This window comes from Gopherus flavomarginatus, chromosome 4 (assembly GCF_025201925.1).
Source record: "Gopherus flavomarginatus isolate rGopFla2 chromosome 4, rGopFla2.mat.asm, whole genome shotgun sequence".
In the NCBI taxonomy this organism is placed as follows: domain Eukaryota; kingdom Metazoa; phylum Chordata; order Testudines; family Testudinidae; genus Gopherus; species Gopherus flavomarginatus.
This window is the reverse complement of record NC_066620.1, coordinates 20,879,008-20,900,456: the sequence shown is the minus strand read 5'-3', so window position 1 is coordinate 20,900,456 and position 21,449 is coordinate 20,879,008. Positions and strand designations below refer to the sequence as shown.

The window sequence follows — 21,449 nt, the reverse complement described above, 5'->3', positions numbered from 1 at the left end:
CCAGCCAGAGCATCTAGACTGAGCAATTTTTGCCTGGTGGGTGTTGCCTAGTCATAGCTACATGTGAAATAGATACATAATCAATATTCATAACTTTGGATACAAAAATGATTCATGCATACAGATAGGATAATCATATTGAGCAAACCATAACCTTTCCAATGACACCTCACATGCTTATCTTACATAAAATACATCATAATTATGATATAATTATATTATACTGATATCACTATGAAGAATATTCGGTGCAGTGATACAGTCATCACTGTGGTGTCTTTTGGAAGGAAGTCCCCTTTTGAAGGTATGACCTTGTCTTTCACTGGTGAAGATACTGCTGCGCCAATCTTAGACTCCCAAACCATACTGTGGTTTAATCAGGTGTCCTCATTTGGCTCATATGATTACCTCAAAAGAAGCAGCAATGGAAAACATGCATCACAATAATGCTCACAAGGAGAGATATTGTATTGACATTAAATAAGTTCCTTGCAGGCCACTGACTGATATCCTTTCTTTGAAAAGTCTTGTAGGTTGTTGCTGGTGTGGGTTTTTGTTTGTTTGTTTTGTATGTGTGGGACTTCTTCCTCTGACCATTTACAGGGGGGACTTGGTATATTATTCATCCTGGTCTGGGGACCACACACCAGAGGAGGGGTACTGACACATATATACAATGTGAAAATGTCTTGTTAGCTGTTCCTGCGAGCCTGACAGGCTGCCTGCCTGCTACCCCAGGCTGGCTAGCACCCAAGTAAGTGCTGTACATGCGATCCAGTACCACTTGGAGCTTTGATCAGGAAATCAGGATCATTCTGAAAATGGGAAGGATTTCTCACTTACCCCTTGGTAATCCCACGAAGGTGCAGTTTCATGGCGAGTGGAATCCTCAAATGCCTCTGTTAACGTGGAGACAGCCTTTTGCTTTTTTGGGACCCAGAGTCTCTGGGGTTTGCGGTACTTACCCTATAGTACCATGAGAATCCCCCGATTCACAGTCCGAGGAAGGGGAGCTGTGTAGGAGCCCTGCTTCTCTCCCCAGGGATTCTAGGACCCACCTTCCGACTTGTAGGAGGGGACCAGTAGCCCAGAAAGAGTCTCTTCTTTATGGTTCTTTGTTGTCACAGGACTTACCCCAGTCGTCTGGATAAAGTCCTCCTCATCCTCAGAGCCTCTCCCTGTTCTGCTCTCTCTCTCCTGATTGGGTTTTTCTGCAGTGGAGTTGCAGTTACTTGGGGGGGGTAGAGGTCCTGTGCCCTTGCAGAGATAGGGTCAGCTGGCTGGCTGCCTGGTGCTTGCATGGCTGGTCTGCCAGGCCTGACAGGGGGCAGAGGAGCTCAGTGGGATGCATGCAGCAGAGGTGACAGGTGGCTATGATCACCATGCTGCCCAGATGCTGATACTTGCATAGCTGCTGTGTCATGCCTTGAAAGGGGGCAAATGAGCTTGGCAGGGAGGTGCTACAGTGAGGCTTGAAAACGAACAATTTAACCACTCAAAACAATGAATCTACAAGAAAAGGAGGGGAGCGAAGCAAACCACCATTTGACTGCTGTCATGGAGACAGAAGATCTAGCACCAAGCAGGAAAAGGGGGTGTGGCTAGCACAGGCTGTGCTGCAGTTTATGGAAACTTTGGACAGGAGAGGAATAGCCCATTGATATCAGAATTGTGGGAAACACTGCATAGCAGGAAGAGGGACTGAAAATGGCAAGATGGGGAGAAGAGGAGGCCAGAATGGAGCAAAAGCTCACATCCTAGCTGACAGGTCAATATTGAGGAAAGTAGTAAAAGATTCAGTTGGATTCTTTGTATTTTTAAATTGTTGGAATGAGGATCATTTTACTTAACTGTCCAATTGTAAAGTTAATGCAAAACAGACAAAATGAATGGGAAAGACTTGAGATTTACACAGCTTAGAATGTATTTGAGAAGTGTTTCTTATTCTGCATCTATTTCACAGTTCTCAAGTTGTCTTTGGTTAGAAATCTGAAGACTGAAGCAACATATGTAAACAAATGAAAAGTCATCACAATCAGTTTAATGAAGTGCACAGAATAGCGATTGATCATGTCAATAAAAATAAAACAATTAATTTTACATCAAGTGTGCTTTATTTCCTCCACAGGTATTCTGTTAAATAAAGCACCATATATATACTGCCAGGCCACAGCTAAAGAGGATTCTTTACAGAATCAAATTTCTTGTGGTTGTTTAGTATACAAGTAAACTTAATTTTGATAATAAGAACCACAGCGATCTGAGGCAATCTGCCTCTATTATAAGGTACAAAACTGGCACAGAGGACACCATATTATACACAGTAAAAATGCCATAAGTTTAAATTACATCATACAGGGCAAGGAGGCCCTGTTCTCCCATACAGCCATATTAAATGAAAGCCACTACAGTGAACTCTTAATTACATAAAACATATCCATTATCTGATTGCCCTTTAAGAAAAGTACGGTAGATGCAAAAAATGTTTTAATCTGGAATTCTGCCTGACCAAGAATTAAGCATATAAATCTATTTTGCCATTCAAGCAGAGAGCACTGGACAAACTGAAGCACAAAACAGAAATAAGCAAAACTTATACAAACAGCATTTTTTGGGGAAAAAAAAACAAAACAAAAAACCTTAAAAGCAGACATGCTCCATTTAATGTCAAGAAGCAGCTTGGTTTCCTTTGCTAGATATCCTTGTGACCACATGAATCGTAGACTCAATGGTCCTACATAGGATGTCTAAAATGTCATGCTGCTGCATGTGACTAAAAAGTCCTCTGGAATGGCCACAACTGATTGATAAACTATTTTCAGGGTCCTGGGATGGTAAGGCTTGACCATCGCAGCCTCTTAGATCTGCTAGGTCAGATAAAACTGCTGAAATTGATGTGGAAGGGAACTCTGAGTCATCCTCAACTGCACTGGGATCCTTGGAACTCTGCAGATCTTTAAATTCCTTGCACTCTTCAAATTTACCATTGCTTGACTGCTCTTCTGTGTGTTGTGACCTGGTAGTTAACATCATCTCTTCTGAAAAGGAAGATGGAACTTCCATTCTGTATTCTTTAACTGAACTATTTTCAGGGGAAGGAGGATCTTGCTCAGTGCCAGGATCAATGATAGAAGAGTCTCTTGTCTCATTATCTGAAGTGCTTGTTGGAGTCAATGTGTCCCTTGGTTCAGTTTTCATATCACTGATGCAGCTGTCTACAGTATGCTCCTCATCGCTGCTAACCCGTCTTCTTTTTACAGGAGTAGCTCCTTCATCATCTGTAAAACCAACATACAATATGCAGTGAAGTACATTTATCAGATTTGTTTTATACTTACATTCAAGTCTCGAGATCTTTTATTTCATGTTTTTCACTTTCAAAAACTTCTGTATGTAAGCAAACAGCGCTCACTAGAGATCTCCTCAGAGGCTCATCAGATTGGAGAGATTCATTAAATGTAACTGCCTGCTTCAAATTTCACTTCCTTAGATTCTTGTGTGTTGCATTAGGGATTGGAATCAGCAAATCTGAAGCTCCAGTGTTAAGTGGGTAACATAAGATCTTTACAGCAAGGACTGTCTTTTTATTTTGTGTTTGTACATCACCTAGAGTCATGGGGCCCTGGTCCATGACTAGGGCTCCTAAGCTCTGCCACAATACAAATAATAAATCAAGATAATAATGATGACAATAAATAAATAATAATATTTATTGTTTGTTTAAACAGATTTCATTACATAACCTTTCTTTAATATGCTCAGCTTTGTAAAAGGTTTCCTCTCCACACTAAGTGTAATGAAGTAATCCTGGTCCCAGAGAGGTCAATGCTAAAAAGCCTTTTGATTTCTATACAACCAGGATTCCACCCCATGTGTTTTGGATTGATAGTGCATAATGTTATGTATACAGAATTATTAGTTTGGATGATACTGTAAAGAAAAAAAGCCAGGTCCCTTACCAGATAAGCTTACAATCTAGTTTACATATGACAACAGGGAGAGATGAGAGTGAGAAGCATCACACAAAGGAAACCGATAGGTGAGATTTACATACTAAAGCCTCATGAGGTTATTTATTGCATCACACACATACTGTGTCAGTTCCTATTACTTTATCTCATTTCAGTATGCAAATTTGTCAAAATTAGGATTGTGCTTTTTTCTCTTCTTTTTATGGCACGTGAGTGGAATCAGCACTAGAAGGCTAGTCCAAGGAAGTGGGTGTTAGAATTTTTTAAAAGGGGAGGTAGGCTCCATAGTTAGCAGGTTATTTCAGACATAAGGATGAAACAGGAGAAAAACACAAAAACAGTCTCAAGGCCAGTGGAGCTGGCATAGCAGAGTATGAGGGACGGGAGTGGTAGGGGATGAAACAAGAGAAAAATACAAATACAGTCTCAAGGCCAGTGGAGCTGCCATAGCAGAGTATGAGGGACGGGAGTGGTAGGGGATGAAACAAGAGAAGTAGTATGAGGAGCTTTGAAAGTGAGGACAAGATTTTAATTTCATGCTGCAAATATGAACCTGTGACGGGTGATACAGTAAGAGCAGTGGGCAAGAAAAATGATTTTAGTAGAAGTATTTTGGATTATCCAGAGGAGTGCAAGGCAGGAATCAGGTAAATCAGAGAGGTGGTGGTTGCTCTAGTCTTACTGGGAGATTTCCATGGTATGGACCAGAATCTTGGTGGTACAGATTGAGCTGGAGATATGAGGAGGAAGAACTGGCAGGATATAGCAATAGCGTGGATATGCGAGGTAAAGGAGAGGGAGTTGAAGATTACAACAAAGTTATAAAAGGCACACCTTTAGTTTTTCTTTCTTTGGCTTCTTGCTCTTGTAATGAGTTCCTCTGTTGTTGACAAGCCCTGCATTTATTTAACAGTTCTTGCAAAGTTGGAATCAGGGCTGAATTCAGCTGCTTAGGGGTGTGCACTGAAAGCAACAAAGCAAGTGCTCGAAGGTCCTAGAAACATCATAAACAAACACGATTACTAAATACTTCCAACTTTGTATTTACATTAATCCTACACACACACTATTTACAATTGAAACAAGTTGATTTGTGTAATAAGTAGAGATACACAGATACCAGATGTTCTGAACCCTTTTCTGCTTCCAACAGAATAGATTCCTGAACTTTGTTTACACTATCGAAATTTCCCAAAACTTTCCCACTAGTATTAGCAATGTCCTTAATGTAGACAAAGACCTACAGCGAAAGAGTTGACAATATTAAGTTGTAAACAACAGAATTAGCCCCCGTGGTTAGGATTTCTTAATGCTTAATTCCAATGCATTTTACACTAGTTCTGAACAGCGAATAAAACATACTGTGGTTGCCAACCTGATCGTGGAAAACCCAGCAACAGTTTTGGAAATTTTGTGTTCTGTAGAAGTGACACTGAATATGGAGAATTAACAAAATGTAGAATTACTTGAGTGTTTCTGTCAACTCCCAGCTATTTCATACCACTAAGCTCTAGGAGTAGAGAAGTTTGCAAGTGCACTGATTTCCTGTGTGAACAGTATGAGAATGAGAATGCTGAAAAGGTTGTTCCACTTTTATTCTCCAGACCATTCATTAAGTGTGGGCTCCTAAACCCAACACAGCCTGTCGCTGGGGGCACTGTAAGATATCACAATATACATTGGCCTGTCTACATTACTCTGTTATGTAAATTTTAGCAAATCCCACTGATTAAGTCACTAATACTGGGTCTAGACCAGTGTTAATTAAAGTATGTCACTGAGCTCTTTTAGATGGTGCTGACTTTTTGTATCAATGAAGAACAAGTAAAATGAAGAGAAAGAAAAAGAAAAAGGAATAATTCCTTCTTCTTGTAGAACCAATTTCACTTAGAACAATGGAAACAGAATTTTTTATTGATTACTAAATATTCAATAGATGGGTGAGCCTTTTCTGAATGGAAGTTATGTAACAAGAAAGGAATAGTAAGAATTTTTTAAGATGTTGTATAGATGAGGGGGGAAAGGCCAAAGGCACGGAGTCTGAAGGTGATGTAAGATACCAACCTAGATCCAATGCATCTGTAACTAGGGTGAGAATAGGCTGTGCAGGGGCAAAGGGAACTCCTCCGCAAACATTCCTAGGTTTTATCTACCAGTTCAGAACGGATAAGAACTGAAGGGGTACCTGAACCACCATGTCTACATGACAATGGGCCGTTGAGTACATAGAGGCCATCCTACCCTGCAAATGCTTGAAGTGCAGTTTATAGCTGTACCACGTAGGTGCGCACCGCCATATGTCCTAGAACTTTGAGGCAGTTCTGAACTGTAAGGCAGAAGGGCCACTAGAATGGAGGTGGGATGCAGTTCTGAGAAGGCCACTGACTCCTAAAATGCTGAGGTGGACAGACACCCCACTGCAGCTGTTGGGCAAACTTACATTGGGACACAATAGATCTGACTTGAGTCCAATGAGGAGTCCATTTCCTCCAACCATAGGGGAGATGAACTCATCAGTATCAGGGAGTGGGGTTGTGAGTCTGGAAAAGGGGGAACCAATGAAATTATCACTGGCTTGCCTCTAGATCAGGGGTCGGCAACCTTTCAGAAGTGGTGTGACGAGTCTTCATTTATTCACTCTGATTTAAGGTTTCGTATGCCGGTAATACATTTTAACGTTTTTAGGTCTCTTTCTATAAGTCTATAATATATAACTAAACTATTGTTGTATGTAAAGTAAATAAGGTTTTTAAAATGTTTAAGAAACTTCATTTAAAATTAAATTAAAATGCAGAGCCCCCCGGACTGGTGGCCAGGACCTGGGCAGTGTGAGTGCCACTGAAAATCAGCTCGCGTGCCACCTTCGGCAAGTGTGCCATAGGTTGCCTACCCCTGCTCTAGATGTAATCCTACGGAGAGGAACTGTGAGCACAGATGTGACCAGTACCAAGTGATGCTCTGGGGTTTGAGTCGGGACCACAGGAGCATGTGGTTCCAAAGTCAGTTCCTTGTGAGGCTCTTGAATCATGGTAGAAGCCGGTACCAACAAGATGAATAACTCCCTGGCTGCCTCAAATGCCTCGGGTGTCAACGGCACCAGAAGGGGTTCTTGAGCCTGCAGGGGTTCTTGAGCCAGAGGTGCGTTGATGCTTCAGGGACTGGTCTAAATGGACTCTTCTTGGGTTCTGAAGTCAGCAATCCCCGCTGGCTCACAGACTGCTCCTGGGGGTGCGACTTTTTAGGGTACTCCTATGAGTTCTTGTGAACACGTGGCGCTTTCCTGTTGGAAGATTCTGGTACTGAATCCCTAGGAGACGAATGCAATCTCTTCTTAGGCACTGGCAATACAAATCTGGCTGATGACTTCGTAAGAACAGGAGCACTTCTGATAGACATGGACATGCTTGGTACCCACTCAGAGCGGGTGGGTTCTGATGGTGGATGAAATGCAGAATCCATGAGCAGATACTTGAGTCTGGCAGCCTTATCCTTTTTCGAATGATGTTTGAACAAATGTGATATTTGTCACTCACACGCACCTCTCTCAGACACTTAAGGCAGCTGGAAGGAGGGTCACTTACTAGCATAGACACGTTACATGAATGACAGGCCTTGAAGCCAGGAGAATGGGGCATCAGTTTGGTATCAATGCCGGTACCCAATCAGGGACTGGTAACCCCACACTAAAAGACATTTATAGGTATAAGTTTACAATACTATTTACAGAATTACTATATAAGACTAAAACTAGTATTACAGGTACTACATACACCGAGGGAGGAAAGATATGAAGAAACAAAGATCGCAGCTCCAACAACCACAGTAAGAAGGAACTGAGAGGTGTCGGGGTCAGTGTGGCCTTTTATACCTGTGTGCATTGGTAAGAGGTACCAGAGGGAATTCATACTGCACTGACAGGTATGGCTAAGGGGAAAATCTTTGACATCTGTGCACAAGGCATGCACATACCTACGGTGGAATGGAAATGTGGAATCACTTGAAGAATTTGTTTTCTTGTGAGAAAGTGGCTTAAGGAAAACAGCCCTTGAATCCTTGGAACAAGATTTGGAGAGTTTACCTTTTCTGGTTGACGAAATACACAAAGAGAAATAAGAACAGAATAGGCACTTCCTAAGCTTCTTTAACGTTTTCCTACATTTTTCAATCTTTGGGCTGATCTAATGTCTGTTTCAGAGAAATAATCAGAGGTGTTAGGTGGAGGGCAGAGGACAAACTCTTTTTCCATATAATCACAGGTGGGACTCAGGGACTTTTATCAGATCACAGCAAGGAGGTGCCTGGGGCTGGAGTGACAGCAGTCTACCCATATGATGCAGAGGAAGAGAACAAGAGGAAACAGAAAGTGAAAAAGTAGGTAGCAGAGAGCTAAAAGAGACTGATAAAAGAAGAATTTTGAAGAGATCAGAATGGCATTCCAGAGCTATTTATCTATTTCCTTAGCAGAGCAGAGATTTCTAGCACGGCGTTGGTGAGCAGCCCCCATATCCAGGGTTCAACCTGATGGACACCGCCAGCTGTCTCTGACTAGTTGGCAAAGGGGACTCTGCCTATGCATATAGTTTCAATCAATATGTCCACTCTCTAAGGAAAATCCTCACACTGGATACAATCTTCTGAAACTCTGCCATAGAAAGGAAACTTGTTTTTAAATGGTTTTATTATTTTAATGGCTTTGAAAAGTCTTACCCCATTTAAGGTAGAGCTTGCTTTGGAAATTTCAACTCGCTGGCTGCTGAAATCAGATTCTAGGCTTTGATACTGATTTATCAGATTTGTAACGAGAGTATTGATTAAATTGGCACAGTTTGCTTCAGAAAATACCTGCCCCTGGACCTGTAACAGAACACATTTATTTCAAAGCTCTGAAGACTTGAATTGTGCAAAGTAGTATCCTAAACTAATGTGATGTATAATAACTGCATTTCCATTAAATAAGAACACTTAAAATACCACATACCTTTAGAAGAAAGTGCGTCAAGAATGTGTACACAATATTGTTGTTAAGAAATGTTCTTTCATCCATTAGAATACATTTAATATATTCTGCAAAAACTGGATCTTCACACAGGAGTTTAATACAGTTCTTTGACATAGCAGACTAAAGAGGAGAGAAAAATACTTTGCAATTTAATGCTTCAAAATCAGCACACTGAAATTATGACACTAGTGAGAGCATTGTACATAATTATCTATTAAGGGTAACTGAAAGAATAGGCACCATCTGGAATAATGCCTGCAACATTAATTATCATGATAACTAACTGGTCCACTAATCCAATTAATTCACACTGAAAATGTTTGCCTGTCATTAATGAAAATAAACTACTACTAAGGACAAAAATAAATTAATTTGCAAAAGGAACGCGGAGTACTTGTGGGACCTTAGAGACTTACAAATTTATTTGAGCATAAGCTTTTGTCGGCTAAAAGCCACTTCATCGGATGCATGCAGTGGAAGATACAGTAGGAAAATATATATACACAGAGAACATGAAAAAATGGGTATTGCCATACTAACTGTAACGAGGGTAATTAATTAAGGTGAGCTATTATTCAGCGAAGAAAAAAAATGTTTGTAGTGATAATCAGGATGGCCCATTTCCAACCGTTGATAAGAAGGTGTGAGGAACAGTAGGGGGAAAAATTAACACGGGAAAACAGTTTTACTTTGTGTAATGATCCATCCACTCCCAGTCTTTATTCAAGCCTAATTTAATGGTGTCTAACATGGCTACCACTCTGAAATTAATTTGCATTCTTTGATTCACCTCATTTTATGTGAGGATGGAAGTTTGTCAAGAGTAGTGTGTATTTAGTGAGATCCAGCTCCTCTGGTCTCCAAAGCAACTACTGCCCCATCTTCTGTGGGTATAAAGTACCCTCTGGCAGTGGCACTGGTAGAGATCTGCTGCAAGAGGGGACAGGAGCCAGACCTCGGGAGGTGTCTGCCATGAATAATGACAGAAATGTAACTTAACAGTTTTTATGTTCATGAACTATAGTAAGGAGGGGTTATTCACCAGTAATTGTTGTTCCTGAAGAGCATGGCCTCTTCATATTCACATTTGTGTGATATGGTGCCTCTGACATTGAGCTGTGGAATATTACTATTGAGCACTGTCTGTTGGAGTCACTAGTTCCTCCATCTCCCCGCCCAGAGGACTGGAGTAGCCCCAACTACCCTTCAGTCTGTTCCCTAATTCAGGAATTCATTACTTGAGATTCTGAAGAAGTGGGGAAGGTGGGCAGAAGGTGTGACTTTGCAGAGGCTACATTCTGGAAGAACAGTTACTTGTAAGTAACCCCCCTTTCTTCTTCGAGTGGCCTCTGCATAGTCCTGCTCATGGGAGATTAGCAAGAGTACAACCCTTAGGAAATTCTAGGTGAACAAGGAGGGTGGTAACTACCAAAACGAGCATCAGCTCTAGATGGTAGGTCAAGAGAATATGCTGGCCACCAATCCACTCCTGCATGAGACCTCTGTGAGGTCATGAGACACATATAGAGCTACAAGCAACAGCTTGGAAATGCTGTGAAAAAGGTCAGCAACAGGTGCTGCCTTTGGGTTCAACGGATATCTTTTGATATATGCAGGTGACTGAACAGCTGACAAGTCTTAACAAGGATGTAAAAGAGAACTGAGGAAACAGACAAGTTAGTGGTCTGTCTGAGATGGAACCGGAGATGATTTAAGACTCCAAACGGGGATTGAGGGCACTAACCATGTCACACTTCCCATATGGACTCCTGTTTATAGAGAACTGGCCATTTGGTATGTATCTAAGGAAGTCCAGGAAGTAGCTATGGATATGAGAAGGTCCTCTTCTACACTGTGTGGTACAGATGATAATCTGACAGAGATCCAGAGAGATTTGAGAAAGAAGACTCCAATTCCAATTGAAAAGAAATTCACACACTACAGGGAATAACCCTGGAATGAACACGCACTGTAATACTCACAGCACAACAATAAAGAAATCCAGATTCCTTAGTGCAATCATGAAAGCAAAGCAGTAAGCAACCCTACTGGTCCACAGAGAAATGCTTCAATAAACTAGGGTATTACAAGGTGAGGGAGGCCCATGGTCCCAGGCATCTGAAGGAAGCTGAAATCACAACCCCTGCTATTTGTAATATGGTCCTGGAATGTTCAAAAATCTAGAAGTCAGGGTATCAACCCTTGACAATTCAAGATCAGGTGGAGAGTCTTAATCCAACCTAAGCACAAAGATCTAGTAATCTGGAAAGTGGTGCTAACATCAGACACAGGACACTTGAACCAAACTGCCAAGATTCTATTACAGTTATTGCAACATCTTGGCTGAGTCTCATCTGATTTGCAGACAGATCTCCTGAACCAATGGAACTAAAAGGAATATGTAGTGGAATTTCTGATTCCAGTTGAGAAACAGATTTTGCCAGTGACACTGGCTTTTGTCTGATCCCAAAGTAGAGCTTCAGGGAAGGGATGTTGGGCTTGATAATGAACAGGCTTAGTCTGGACTTTCCTTTTATATAATACCTGGTGGAGACCTAAGACAGACATTGGTACTTTTGACAGATGAGTCTGGTCTTGATCAATGGGAGAAAGTCTTACAGACTAGACAAACTGTTTTCAACTCCAGAACCATAAGGTAGAAGCTTTAATTTCCAACAGTGACCATATTCTATAAAAGGGCTGAGAACAAGGTGACCATCTTACTCCATCTGGAAATATCCCTTTCAATAGTAAGAAAGGAAGGAATCTCGTGATGAACATGTGTTTTCTTTACCTTCTGCATCTCGAATGGCCCAGGTGTAAGTAGCATCAATAAGGTATGTTTCCCTTTGTAATCAATCTTATGGAGGCCATACAAAGGCCTGGAGAAAAGGTATCACCAGTTATACTAAGGAACCTGTCTGTAGACCAAAGTCTAGATACAGACATTTTTGCATGAATGATTTGATGTCAGAGACAATTAGGACAGGATAGCAGCGTTCTCAATTTTTTTTAATGCTGTTTTAAAAGCAAAGTATCTTGTGGATACTTGTGATTAATTGGAGTGATATAACAGAGCTGGGTTTTGTTGCATGAAAAGGTTTGACATAATGCCAATGCCACCTTACAGATAGCAGTTTGCCTTATAATGTTGCTGTATTGTTTGTTTATTTTTTGGACTGAAGAAAGACTGTGCTAACTAACTGTTAATCTAACTAGAAAGAAAATAGCCCCAAAAGGGAAAATCAAAAAAGAAACTGTCAAGAAAAGCACTGAGGACACTGGGCGTGATTTGAGCTCACTGAAAGAAAAAGCAACAGGTTGGGCCACTCCCTCTTTTATACCCCTGGCATCCTTTGCAAGGGAGGAGAAGGAGCAATAAGCCCCAAAACATAGTGCTCACTAGAAAAATTCTGCAGCTGAATGCCAGAGGTGCCATAGCCCCCACGTGGGAATATGCAGCCATTGTGTCAGTAGTGTTACCCCTGTGTCAGCATTTCCACTAAAAACTGCATATTTTCATGATTTTAGAACTTGAGTTATATATATATCTCTTCAAGCCTGCAACTTGACAAGTAATCTAGGGTGATTTAATTTTTTAAAACTTTATTTGAAAAAAGTTTGTAGTTGTTTTCACATAAGCGCAGGAGGGCTGATGGGTGTCCTGGACAAATTCTAACTTAGGTAAGTATATTCTAATTACCTAAATTCCTCCTGCACTTTCAGCTGGGTATGGTATTCTTCACTCCCTATTCTAAACTGTTGGGTGAAATGGCTGTATGCTATTAAAAAATTCTATTCTAGATTTACAGACTTAAATTTATTGATCTTTTAGAGAGAGAGAGAACGTACTCTTCATTGTGATATTTGGGTATATTACAGCTCTGAAGTGGCTGGATTTCAATGGTGGGCGAAGCAATCTCTATCAACAAGCACAAGCTCCAAACCTACTAATATTTATGCATGTGTGTAAAGTTATTAGCATACAAAAGTGTTTGCAGGATCAGGGCTATACATGATCTGCATATCAGTTAGCTGCTTCTTTTTTTTTTAAGATCCTTCAGGATGAATGTCACAATATAAACACAAGGAGTTACTAACTGTTAAAATTTAACTTTAAAGATGTTAAAGTTGTGAACAAATTAACAACACCCAATACATTTAAAGTGTACTGAATTGAATTAGTAATTAGTCTTATGAATTGCTGTTTAAAAAATAACTAGCTTTAAAACATGTAAATATTGTCACATCTTGTAAATATTCTTGTTCAGTTAGTTCTCAAACCCATTTAAATTTTACCTGAGTCTGGCACAGTTCAGTCCAAAGTTTTGGAAACAATGCAAGATGAAGTGGTAAACCTTCATACGCAACGAGGACACCTGAAATGTTAAGAGAAAACAAAACTGATGACATAAAGAACTACCTAAAACTGATCTTTGTAGGATATATTTATTTTTTGGCATAAATAGTTTTGAAGCACCATAAAAATTCAGAGGACTATATCCTAAACCAATTACGTATGACCACAAAGGTCTAGCATCTAGAATGTTTTTTATAGTACAGTTAGTCTACAGAACAGGACTTTGTTCTACATTTTTACCTGCTGAGTCTAAAATGTAGCATCTGATCTCAATATTGTTTTCTTTTAATTCTTTAGCTGGAACAATTTATCAGTTTTCATATTTTTTTGAGAAACAAAGCAGCATGAGCACAACAAATAGATTTGAAATTTCTTAAGCTTCATCTTCACCTCAAGCCACAACTTTATCTACATACACTTAATGAAACATTGGCTAGATGACACACTGATCAATAGCAAAGGTTACACATTCTTGATAAACACTTCAGCAGAAAAATCCCACACTAAATAGTAATTCTGCTGTGTGGTTCATGGCTGGAAAAAAGAATGAGTGGGTGACTCAATGGCTTAATGAATTCTTACCTGTAAAAGCCAATCCACACTACCTCCATAATTTTGTAACTAGTCAGAAAGAGATAGCTCTTACCCAGTTACAAAGAAACTTTCCTGACAACATAACCATGTTTGTGTATCTACACCTATCATGCTGCCTAACTATATTGTATTGTGGGAAAATCTGAGTAGCTATTCCAGAAGATGCGCACACAGAGCACCACTCGTATGTGTGGCAATTCACTTTAGGATGTCCTACACAGAGATAGCTGGGATGAAGAAGGACTGCTGAACTTGTTAGACAGGCACAGTAAAAAAATTAGTGTCCTGGAATTGTTATGGAAAGACTATTTTAGGCCTGTGGCAGGGGTGAAACACAGCTGCCATGTGTGTAGGTAAAAATCATTTTCACTAGATTGGCACAAACTCAGCTAAAAGTTACAGTGTGGTCAGGCCCTAACTCACTAACTAGAATCAGGCCAAGGTCTATAGCGACAGAGTTGATGCACTCTGATGGCTCTTTGATTGCTTATGTAAAATGAATTGGTGGTCTCAATTCAGCTATTACTGCACAGATGAGGTGTCCACATCCCAGAAACCACTATCAGAGTTGGCACTAATTGGCACACTTGTTAGCAGTCTCAGCAAGGCTGAGGATTAAGGTCTAGGTTTCTAAAGGTATTTAGGTATTGCTGTGCTCAGCTTTGCAATTCAGAACTGATTCAGGAGCCTAAATCTCATTTTCAAAAGATATTTAAGCATTTTGGAGCCTAAATCCAATTGACTATCAATATACTGAATTATATTTTAAAAAGTAAGTACATAGTTTCACATAATTGCCACTACAAAACATGTCAATGGCTAAGGAAGTCTGTTTAGGTAGGATTTACTGTTTAACTGCCATACTTACTCATCTTAACTAAAGTTTCAGTAAATTTTTCACAGTTGATTGCAACTCGACATAATAGATGGATGAACTGGTGGTACGAAAAGAAGTAGTCTAGAAGCATACGATCATAAACATCATCTTTACCCTGAAGATTTAAGAAGACAATTTATAAATAGACTAAGCTTAAATTAAGCAACTGGGGAATTACATGACATACCTAAAAATTCACTTTATAAATTTATTAAGAACTGTAAGTTTTCTATGCATTTAATAATATACTGCTGTATAACTTGATGAGAATTTCCAAAACTAACTCAAAATAGATCTGATATGAATTAAATTAGATGCTAATTTGCAGATCAGTGTACATAAATTCAGTTTTTAAAGGGCATATCAATAATCAGATTAATATCTATTTGCAACACTCAAAATGTACATTAAAGACAGTTTTATAGATAGGGCCATAACAAATTCACTGCCATGAAAAACATGTCACAGACCATGAAATCTGGTTTCCCACCATGAAATCTGGTCTTTTGTGTGCTTTTACCGTATACCAGGGGTCAGCAACCTTTGGCACCCGGCCCATCAGGGTAAAGGTTTATCTGAAGCGTTCGCAGGCACGGAACCCCGCAGCTCCCACTGGCCATGGTTCACTGTTCAGGGCCAATGAGAGCTGCGGGAAGCAGCACTGCCTGAGGGACGTGCTAGTCGCCGCTTCCCACAGTTCCCATTGGCTGGGAACGGAGAACCGCGGCCAGTGGGAGCTGAGGGGCTCCGTGCCTGCGGATGCTTTAGATAAACAAACCGTCCTGTCTGTGGCTTTACCCTGACGGGCTGGGTGCCAAAGATTGCTGACTCCTGCCCCATATTATACAGATTTCATGGGAGAGACCAGCGTTTCCAATTAGGTGACTCCCAAGCCTTACCTAGGCGGTGGGGTCAGAGTTATGGAATCGCTGATTGGAGCACTGCTCTGCCGAAAGCTGCATCATCTCTGGCATGCTGAATAGTGACATAATGAGAGATGAACGTATGTACTGAGGACCAAGTTGCTGCCCTGCAAATTTCTTGTATTGGGACCTGGGCTGGGAACGCCTTCGGTGAAGCCTGTGCTGTAAGTGCCAGGGCTGGAACCTTGGCCAGTTCATAGCACGTATGGATGCAGGACGTGATCTAGGAAAATATTCTTTGAGATGAAACTGGAAGACCTTTCATCTGGTCTGCCACCACTACAGATAACTGGTTTGACTTCCTGAATGGCTTAGTGCATTCGATGTAGAAGATAGTGCCGGCCGAACATCCAGGGAGTGCAGACTCTGCTCAGAGCCACTGGCATGAGGCTTAGAATAAAAAACAGGCAGGAAAATGTCCTGACTAGTGTGGAAGTGCGACACAACTTTAGGAAGAAAGGCTGAGTAACGTTGGAGTTGCACCTTATCCATGTGGAAAACTGTATAGGGTGGGTCAGAGGTAAGGGCCTTTAACTCAGACACAGTCCTTGTTGATGTAATGGTGACCAGAAAGGTTACTTTCCCCAACAGACAGAGAAGGGAGCAAGTCATCAGCAGTTCAAATGGGGTCCCCATCAGTCTGGAGAGGACCAGGTTAAGGTCCCACATGGGAACAGGCTGTCTAATCTGGGGATGTAGCCATTCTAGATGCTTGAGAAACCATCCAACCATAGGGTTGGAGAAGACACTCCCGGGTGGAAAGCCGAGATAGCAGCGAGGTATACCTTTATAGATGACACTGCCAGGCCTTGCTGTTTCAGGTGCAGAAGGTACTCTAAGATGAGAGGTATTGGTGTTTGAAGTGGGGGTGTATGATACTGGTCACACCAGCAAGTAACCCTTTTCCACTTTGCCAGATATGTGGCCCTAGTGGAGGGCTTCCTGCTGCCGAGTAAGACCCCCCTAACTTGTTATGAGCACAGAAGCTCCTTGGGATTCAGCCATGAAGCTTCCAGGTAGTGAGGTGGAGGGACTGCAAGTCAGGGTGATGAAGACGACCGTGGTCCTGAGTGATCAGGTCAGGGAGGAGTGGCAACATGATCGGGGTGTTCACTGACAGTTCCAGGAGCGTGGTGTACCAGTGTTGTCGAGGCCATACTGTTGCGACCAGAATTATCTCCGCCTCATCCCTGCGTAACTTGAGTAGGACCTTGTGCACAAGAGGGAACAGGGGAAAGGCATAGAGCATGCAGCCTCCCCAGGGTAGCAGGAATGCATCTGTGATTGAGACTGGGCTGTGTCTCTGGAAGGAGCAGAACATTGGGAACATTCTGTTGCTCTGGGTGGCGAACAGATAGACCTGGGGACCCCCACCTTTGGAAGTGTACAACATCCGGCCGGATGGACCACTCGTGATTGTGGAAGGACCTGCTGAGGTGGTCCACCAATGCGTTCCGAACTCCTGGTAGAGAGGATGCTTCCTGGTGAATGGAATGGGCTATGCAGAATTCCCATAGCCGGAGGGCTTCCTGACACAGGGGAGAAGAATGGGCTCCACCCTGCTTGTTGATGTAAAACATGGCAGTGGTGTTGTCCGTCATAACTGCCATGCACTGGCCTTGTAGTTGGGCCTGAAAGATTTGGTATGCTAGCCACACTGCCCTCAGCTCCTTGATATTGATATGAGAGATAGCTCGTCCTGCGACCAGAGGCCCTGTGTTTGGAGGTCTCCCAAATGCATGCCCCATCCCAGAGCTGACGCATCCATTACCAGGGACAAAGGGGGCTGGGGGCTGTTGAAGGGACTCTTTCACACACTGTCTGAGGGTCATTTCTGCTCCTCCTTCTAGAGAAATCCTGCCTCGGCCAAGGAGGATAGGGGCATTGTTGCTGTTGCAGCCTGAAGTGTTTGCATTGGGTGGCCGGTGTGTGCATACCCAATTACTTCATTGCAGCCCGGTAGTCTTTTAGTCTGCGCAATCTGGAGTCTGTTTGCTCCGCAAACAGGCCTGCTTCATCGAATGGCAGGTCCTGCAGAGTTTGCTGCACCTCTGGGGATAAGCCAGATGCCTATGGCCATGAACTCCTCCTCATGGCTATCCCTGAGGAAAGGGTGCAGTGCCGCAATGTCAAGAGAGGCCTGCAAAGAGGTCCATGCTACTTCTTTGCCCTCCTCAACAATAGCCCCAAATTCCTCCCTGGACTCCAAGGGCAACAATTCCCTAAATTTCAGCATGGATGTGACGTTCCCCTGGTATTATCTGGACTGGTGATCTGCTAGCTGTCAGCAGATGCAACATTGCCGGCTTGCCCCATGACAGTGCCACTTTTGGTGGCGCCGGGGGCTTGTCCCAGAGAGCCGGGGACCTCGGTGCAGTCATGGCTTTGAGATCCCTCATGGATTCTAAGGTGTCTGGCATCTCCACCTCTTCCACCATATGGCTTGGGGAGTCCAAAAGGTACTGGACTCAACGGTCCCCTTTGAGGTGCAGAAGTCAATGGTGCCGGTTCCAAAGGTCATGGAGTTGGGTGCTCCTTCCTGGGACGCGTCCCAATGGCCGACTACAAGGGATTGGGGATTGAAGGCAGAGTTCCACTCCTACCCTGCTTCTGGTGCTGCTCCTGTGGCACAAGGGAATGGGATTGGTGCCACACGGTTTCCGTTGACTTTGACGGCGTTGCCACAGGTCCCTATGTCCTTCCTATGTCCAGCTACCACAGATGCTGGAGCACTCCGCACCAATGAACTCGGTGCCATGTCTTGCTGCACAGAGGTGGATTGCAGTCTGAGAGCCGCCTCTATAAGGAGATGTTTTAAATGGAAGTCCCACTCCTTTTTTATTCTAGGGTGAAACCCTTTACAAATCCTGCACCTATCAGCTTGGCGCGCCTCCCCTAGACACTTTAGACAAGCGTCATAGGGGTCGCCCATTGGCATGGGCTTATTTCAGAATTTGAACCCTTGGGACTGAGGCATGCCCCAAGTCCCCAAGGGGAGATAGGCAGTCGGGGTGGAGGGGAAACCCCCACACCCAATGGCTAAAACTACTGACACTAGCTAACTACAAATACAAATAACACTAAACTAACACAAACTGAAAGCTAGGAGAATGAGAGGAGAACTTGCTAAGCAAGTTGCCACAGTTCCAATGACCATCACTGGCAGTAAGAAGGAATTGAAGAGGCACCGGGTTGGCAGGGTCATATATTGACCGCCATGGAGGTGCAACTCCAGGGGGCTCTGCAGCCAAGCTGATAGGTGCTGGTAAAGGAAAAACTTTCCGATGACTCTGCAAGTGGCACGCACACACCTAGCTGGAATCGATATAAGGAATCATTCAAAGAAGAACCAAATTTTCAAAGACCCATGTAGCTCAATCAATAAAATCAGGTCTGCAGTTTTGCATTCCAAAGCTTTCAGATATAATTTCTGCATCCAAATTTTTAGATTTAAATACTCAAGCATTGGCATGCACAGATCAGTTAGTTAGAAATCTAAGTATCTCAGACTCATGCATGCAAACACAATTTAACGAAAAAACACAGATGAAAAACACATATGCAAAAAAGATGGTAGGTGCAATTTAGAGACTTCTTTTAAAACTGGCTCTTAATACTACAGAATTATTATAAAATGTGGGCTCATACACTATATAAATATTTGTAATGCAAATTCATAATATTACATCATTTTGGGCACAGACATCACCACATAATTCAAATCCACTGAGGATAATTTTAAATTTCATAAGTACAGTTTTTAAAATTTGCATCATTTTGAAAGTATTTAAAATTACGCTTTCTATACAAGCTACAAATATGCAATGTCACTGACAGGAAAATAGGTTTCCCTATGTCCATATATGTACATACCTTGCTGGCTTCCATCATCGTAGGCAAGAGGCACATATTGAGTTCAGGACGAGGAGGACGGATATTACTTTTCCCTCCTATTAATTTCAGATTTTCACGACAGGGGAAATAAGGTCCAAGAGACACTGTAGTGTAAATTAGGACAAAATAATGATAAATTAAAAAGGTCAACACTAGCACCCCTCAATGCACACAAAAAGATCAATTGTATTGAAATTCAACTGTAAAATACAACAATTAGAAATACATACTTGGGATATTACTGTGGTGGTATGTACAATGGTTGTGCTGCAGAAATGGAACCAAAGTGTGCAGGAAATCATGAGGGCTTAAAAGCACAAGCTCCTTGAGGACATCTACAAATGAGAAGTTGGTTTTGCTATTATACAAAGTTATTTCTTAAGTGTAAACGTGACTTATGGCTCATGCATCTGAAAACCTGATCTAGTGGTATTACTTCTGCTAGTGCACATTGTGGAGGCAGGCTTTATAGTGAACAAAATTTAATGTGAAAACACCTGAAATAATCAAGGTTCCTTCACCTCTACCACTAGAAGAAAACCTAATCAGTGTTATATTAACTTTCCCTTATCAACCAATAAGAGGGGTGTCAAATTGTAGGAAGTAGAAGCTCAAGAAAATTACCCTCTTTGCTTCTTCTTTACCATATCAGGTCTGACGCCTGGAAAATGGCAACCAGCAGCAGCCAGGACGACAATGACAAGGGCACTCAAAGTAACAGGAAAAGGCATACAAATTACATTAAAATAGGTTTAATTTGGACAGTGGGTTAGGCCTTCCACAAACAAGAAAAAAATGCAGATTCTACTCCTTAAAAAAAATCAGATAAAGCCTTTCAGAAGAAGTTTGCTAATGCAAGAAGACAAAACTTTCTTGGTATGACGTCCATTCCTACAAGTTAAACACCCCACCAGGAATCAAGAAGCAAGAAACATCATAGCCCGGTACTTTTAAAAGCTATTTAACATGTCTTTTTACTTTTATTGTTGCATTTTTTAGTAAATGGGGTATAGAAATGGACACAGGGAGTTCTTACTCAGAATAATGAGGTTTCTGTGCTTCACAATAAATGAGTTTTTCCACTAACTTTAAATATTAATGTAGTTACCCTGTGGATGCTAAATTAAAGATCTGGGACTTGATTCTGATCTTACTAACACTGTAGAAAATCTATTGATTTCAACAGAGTTATTCCTGATTCACACTAGTATAAGTGAGAACAGAATAGAATCAGGCACCAGGCTTTTGAACAAGCTAGATGAATAATATAAAATGATGCCTAACAAATTCTAAATATTCATTTTATTCTTGATATACAAGGATTAGTAAGATTCTTGGGAAAACAAACAACAATTCTATTAATGTCAAGAAATTAACAAATCCAATGTGCAGAACATTCATAAATAATCATAATATAGAACTGTTTCTGAATTTTAATTTAGTTATATGGAAAGAATCTTTCCTGACTGCAGTAGCATTAATAAAACTTACCAATGCAAGCATTTCTAAGTTCTGAAGGACTGTAAGAATTCAGCAGAGTTAAGAGTTTATGGGCAAATTCAATTCGCTCCTGCCACTGGATCAGCGCTTGCTTCACATCTGCAAATACGAAAACATGGTAAGTTATCTGTCATCCAAATTCTTGACAACTTTTAATTCCTGAAGAAAGAAAATGGTAACATGGAGCAATTAAAACAATCACTGTATCAATTTTATAAACGTGATCTTAATCAAATTAGAAATCTAAGACTTGTCACTGGTCTACTGCTGTCAAAACTATTCTATTAATTTTTAGATAAATTTTAACACTTTAATTAAATTAATTTAGTCA

At 41.4% G+C, this 21,449-nt stretch overlaps 1 protein-coding gene across 5 annotated transcripts in view; it reads right to left on the bottom strand.

The window, feature by feature from the left end:
• Positions 1–2,021: 2,021 nt before the first annotated feature.
• USP34 (ubiquitin specific peptidase 34) overlaps positions 2,022–21,449 on the bottom strand; it is a 318,010-nt gene continuing 298,582 nt past the window's right edge. For all 5 annotated transcript variants that reach the window (XM_050951989.1, XM_050951992.1, XM_050951990.1 and 2 more), the window contains 9 exons: positions 21,110–21,217; positions 19,849–19,953; positions 19,598–19,722; positions 14,793–14,916; positions 13,270–13,349; positions 8,950–9,090; positions 8,679–8,825; positions 4,806–4,965; positions 2,022–3,278 (listed from right to left, as the gene is read on the bottom strand). In XM_050951989.1, coding sequence (XP_050807946.1) covers positions 2,668–3,278; positions 4,806–4,965; positions 8,679–8,825; positions 8,950–9,090; positions 13,270–13,349; positions 14,793–14,916; positions 19,598–19,722; positions 19,849–19,953; positions 21,110–21,217 — 1,601 coding nt within the window. In that variant the 3' untranslated portion in view covers positions 2,022–2,667. The remainder of the gene's footprint in view (positions 3,279–4,805; positions 4,966–8,678; positions 8,826–8,949; positions 9,091–13,269; positions 13,350–14,792; positions 14,917–19,597; positions 19,723–19,848; positions 19,954–21,109; positions 21,218–21,449) is intronic.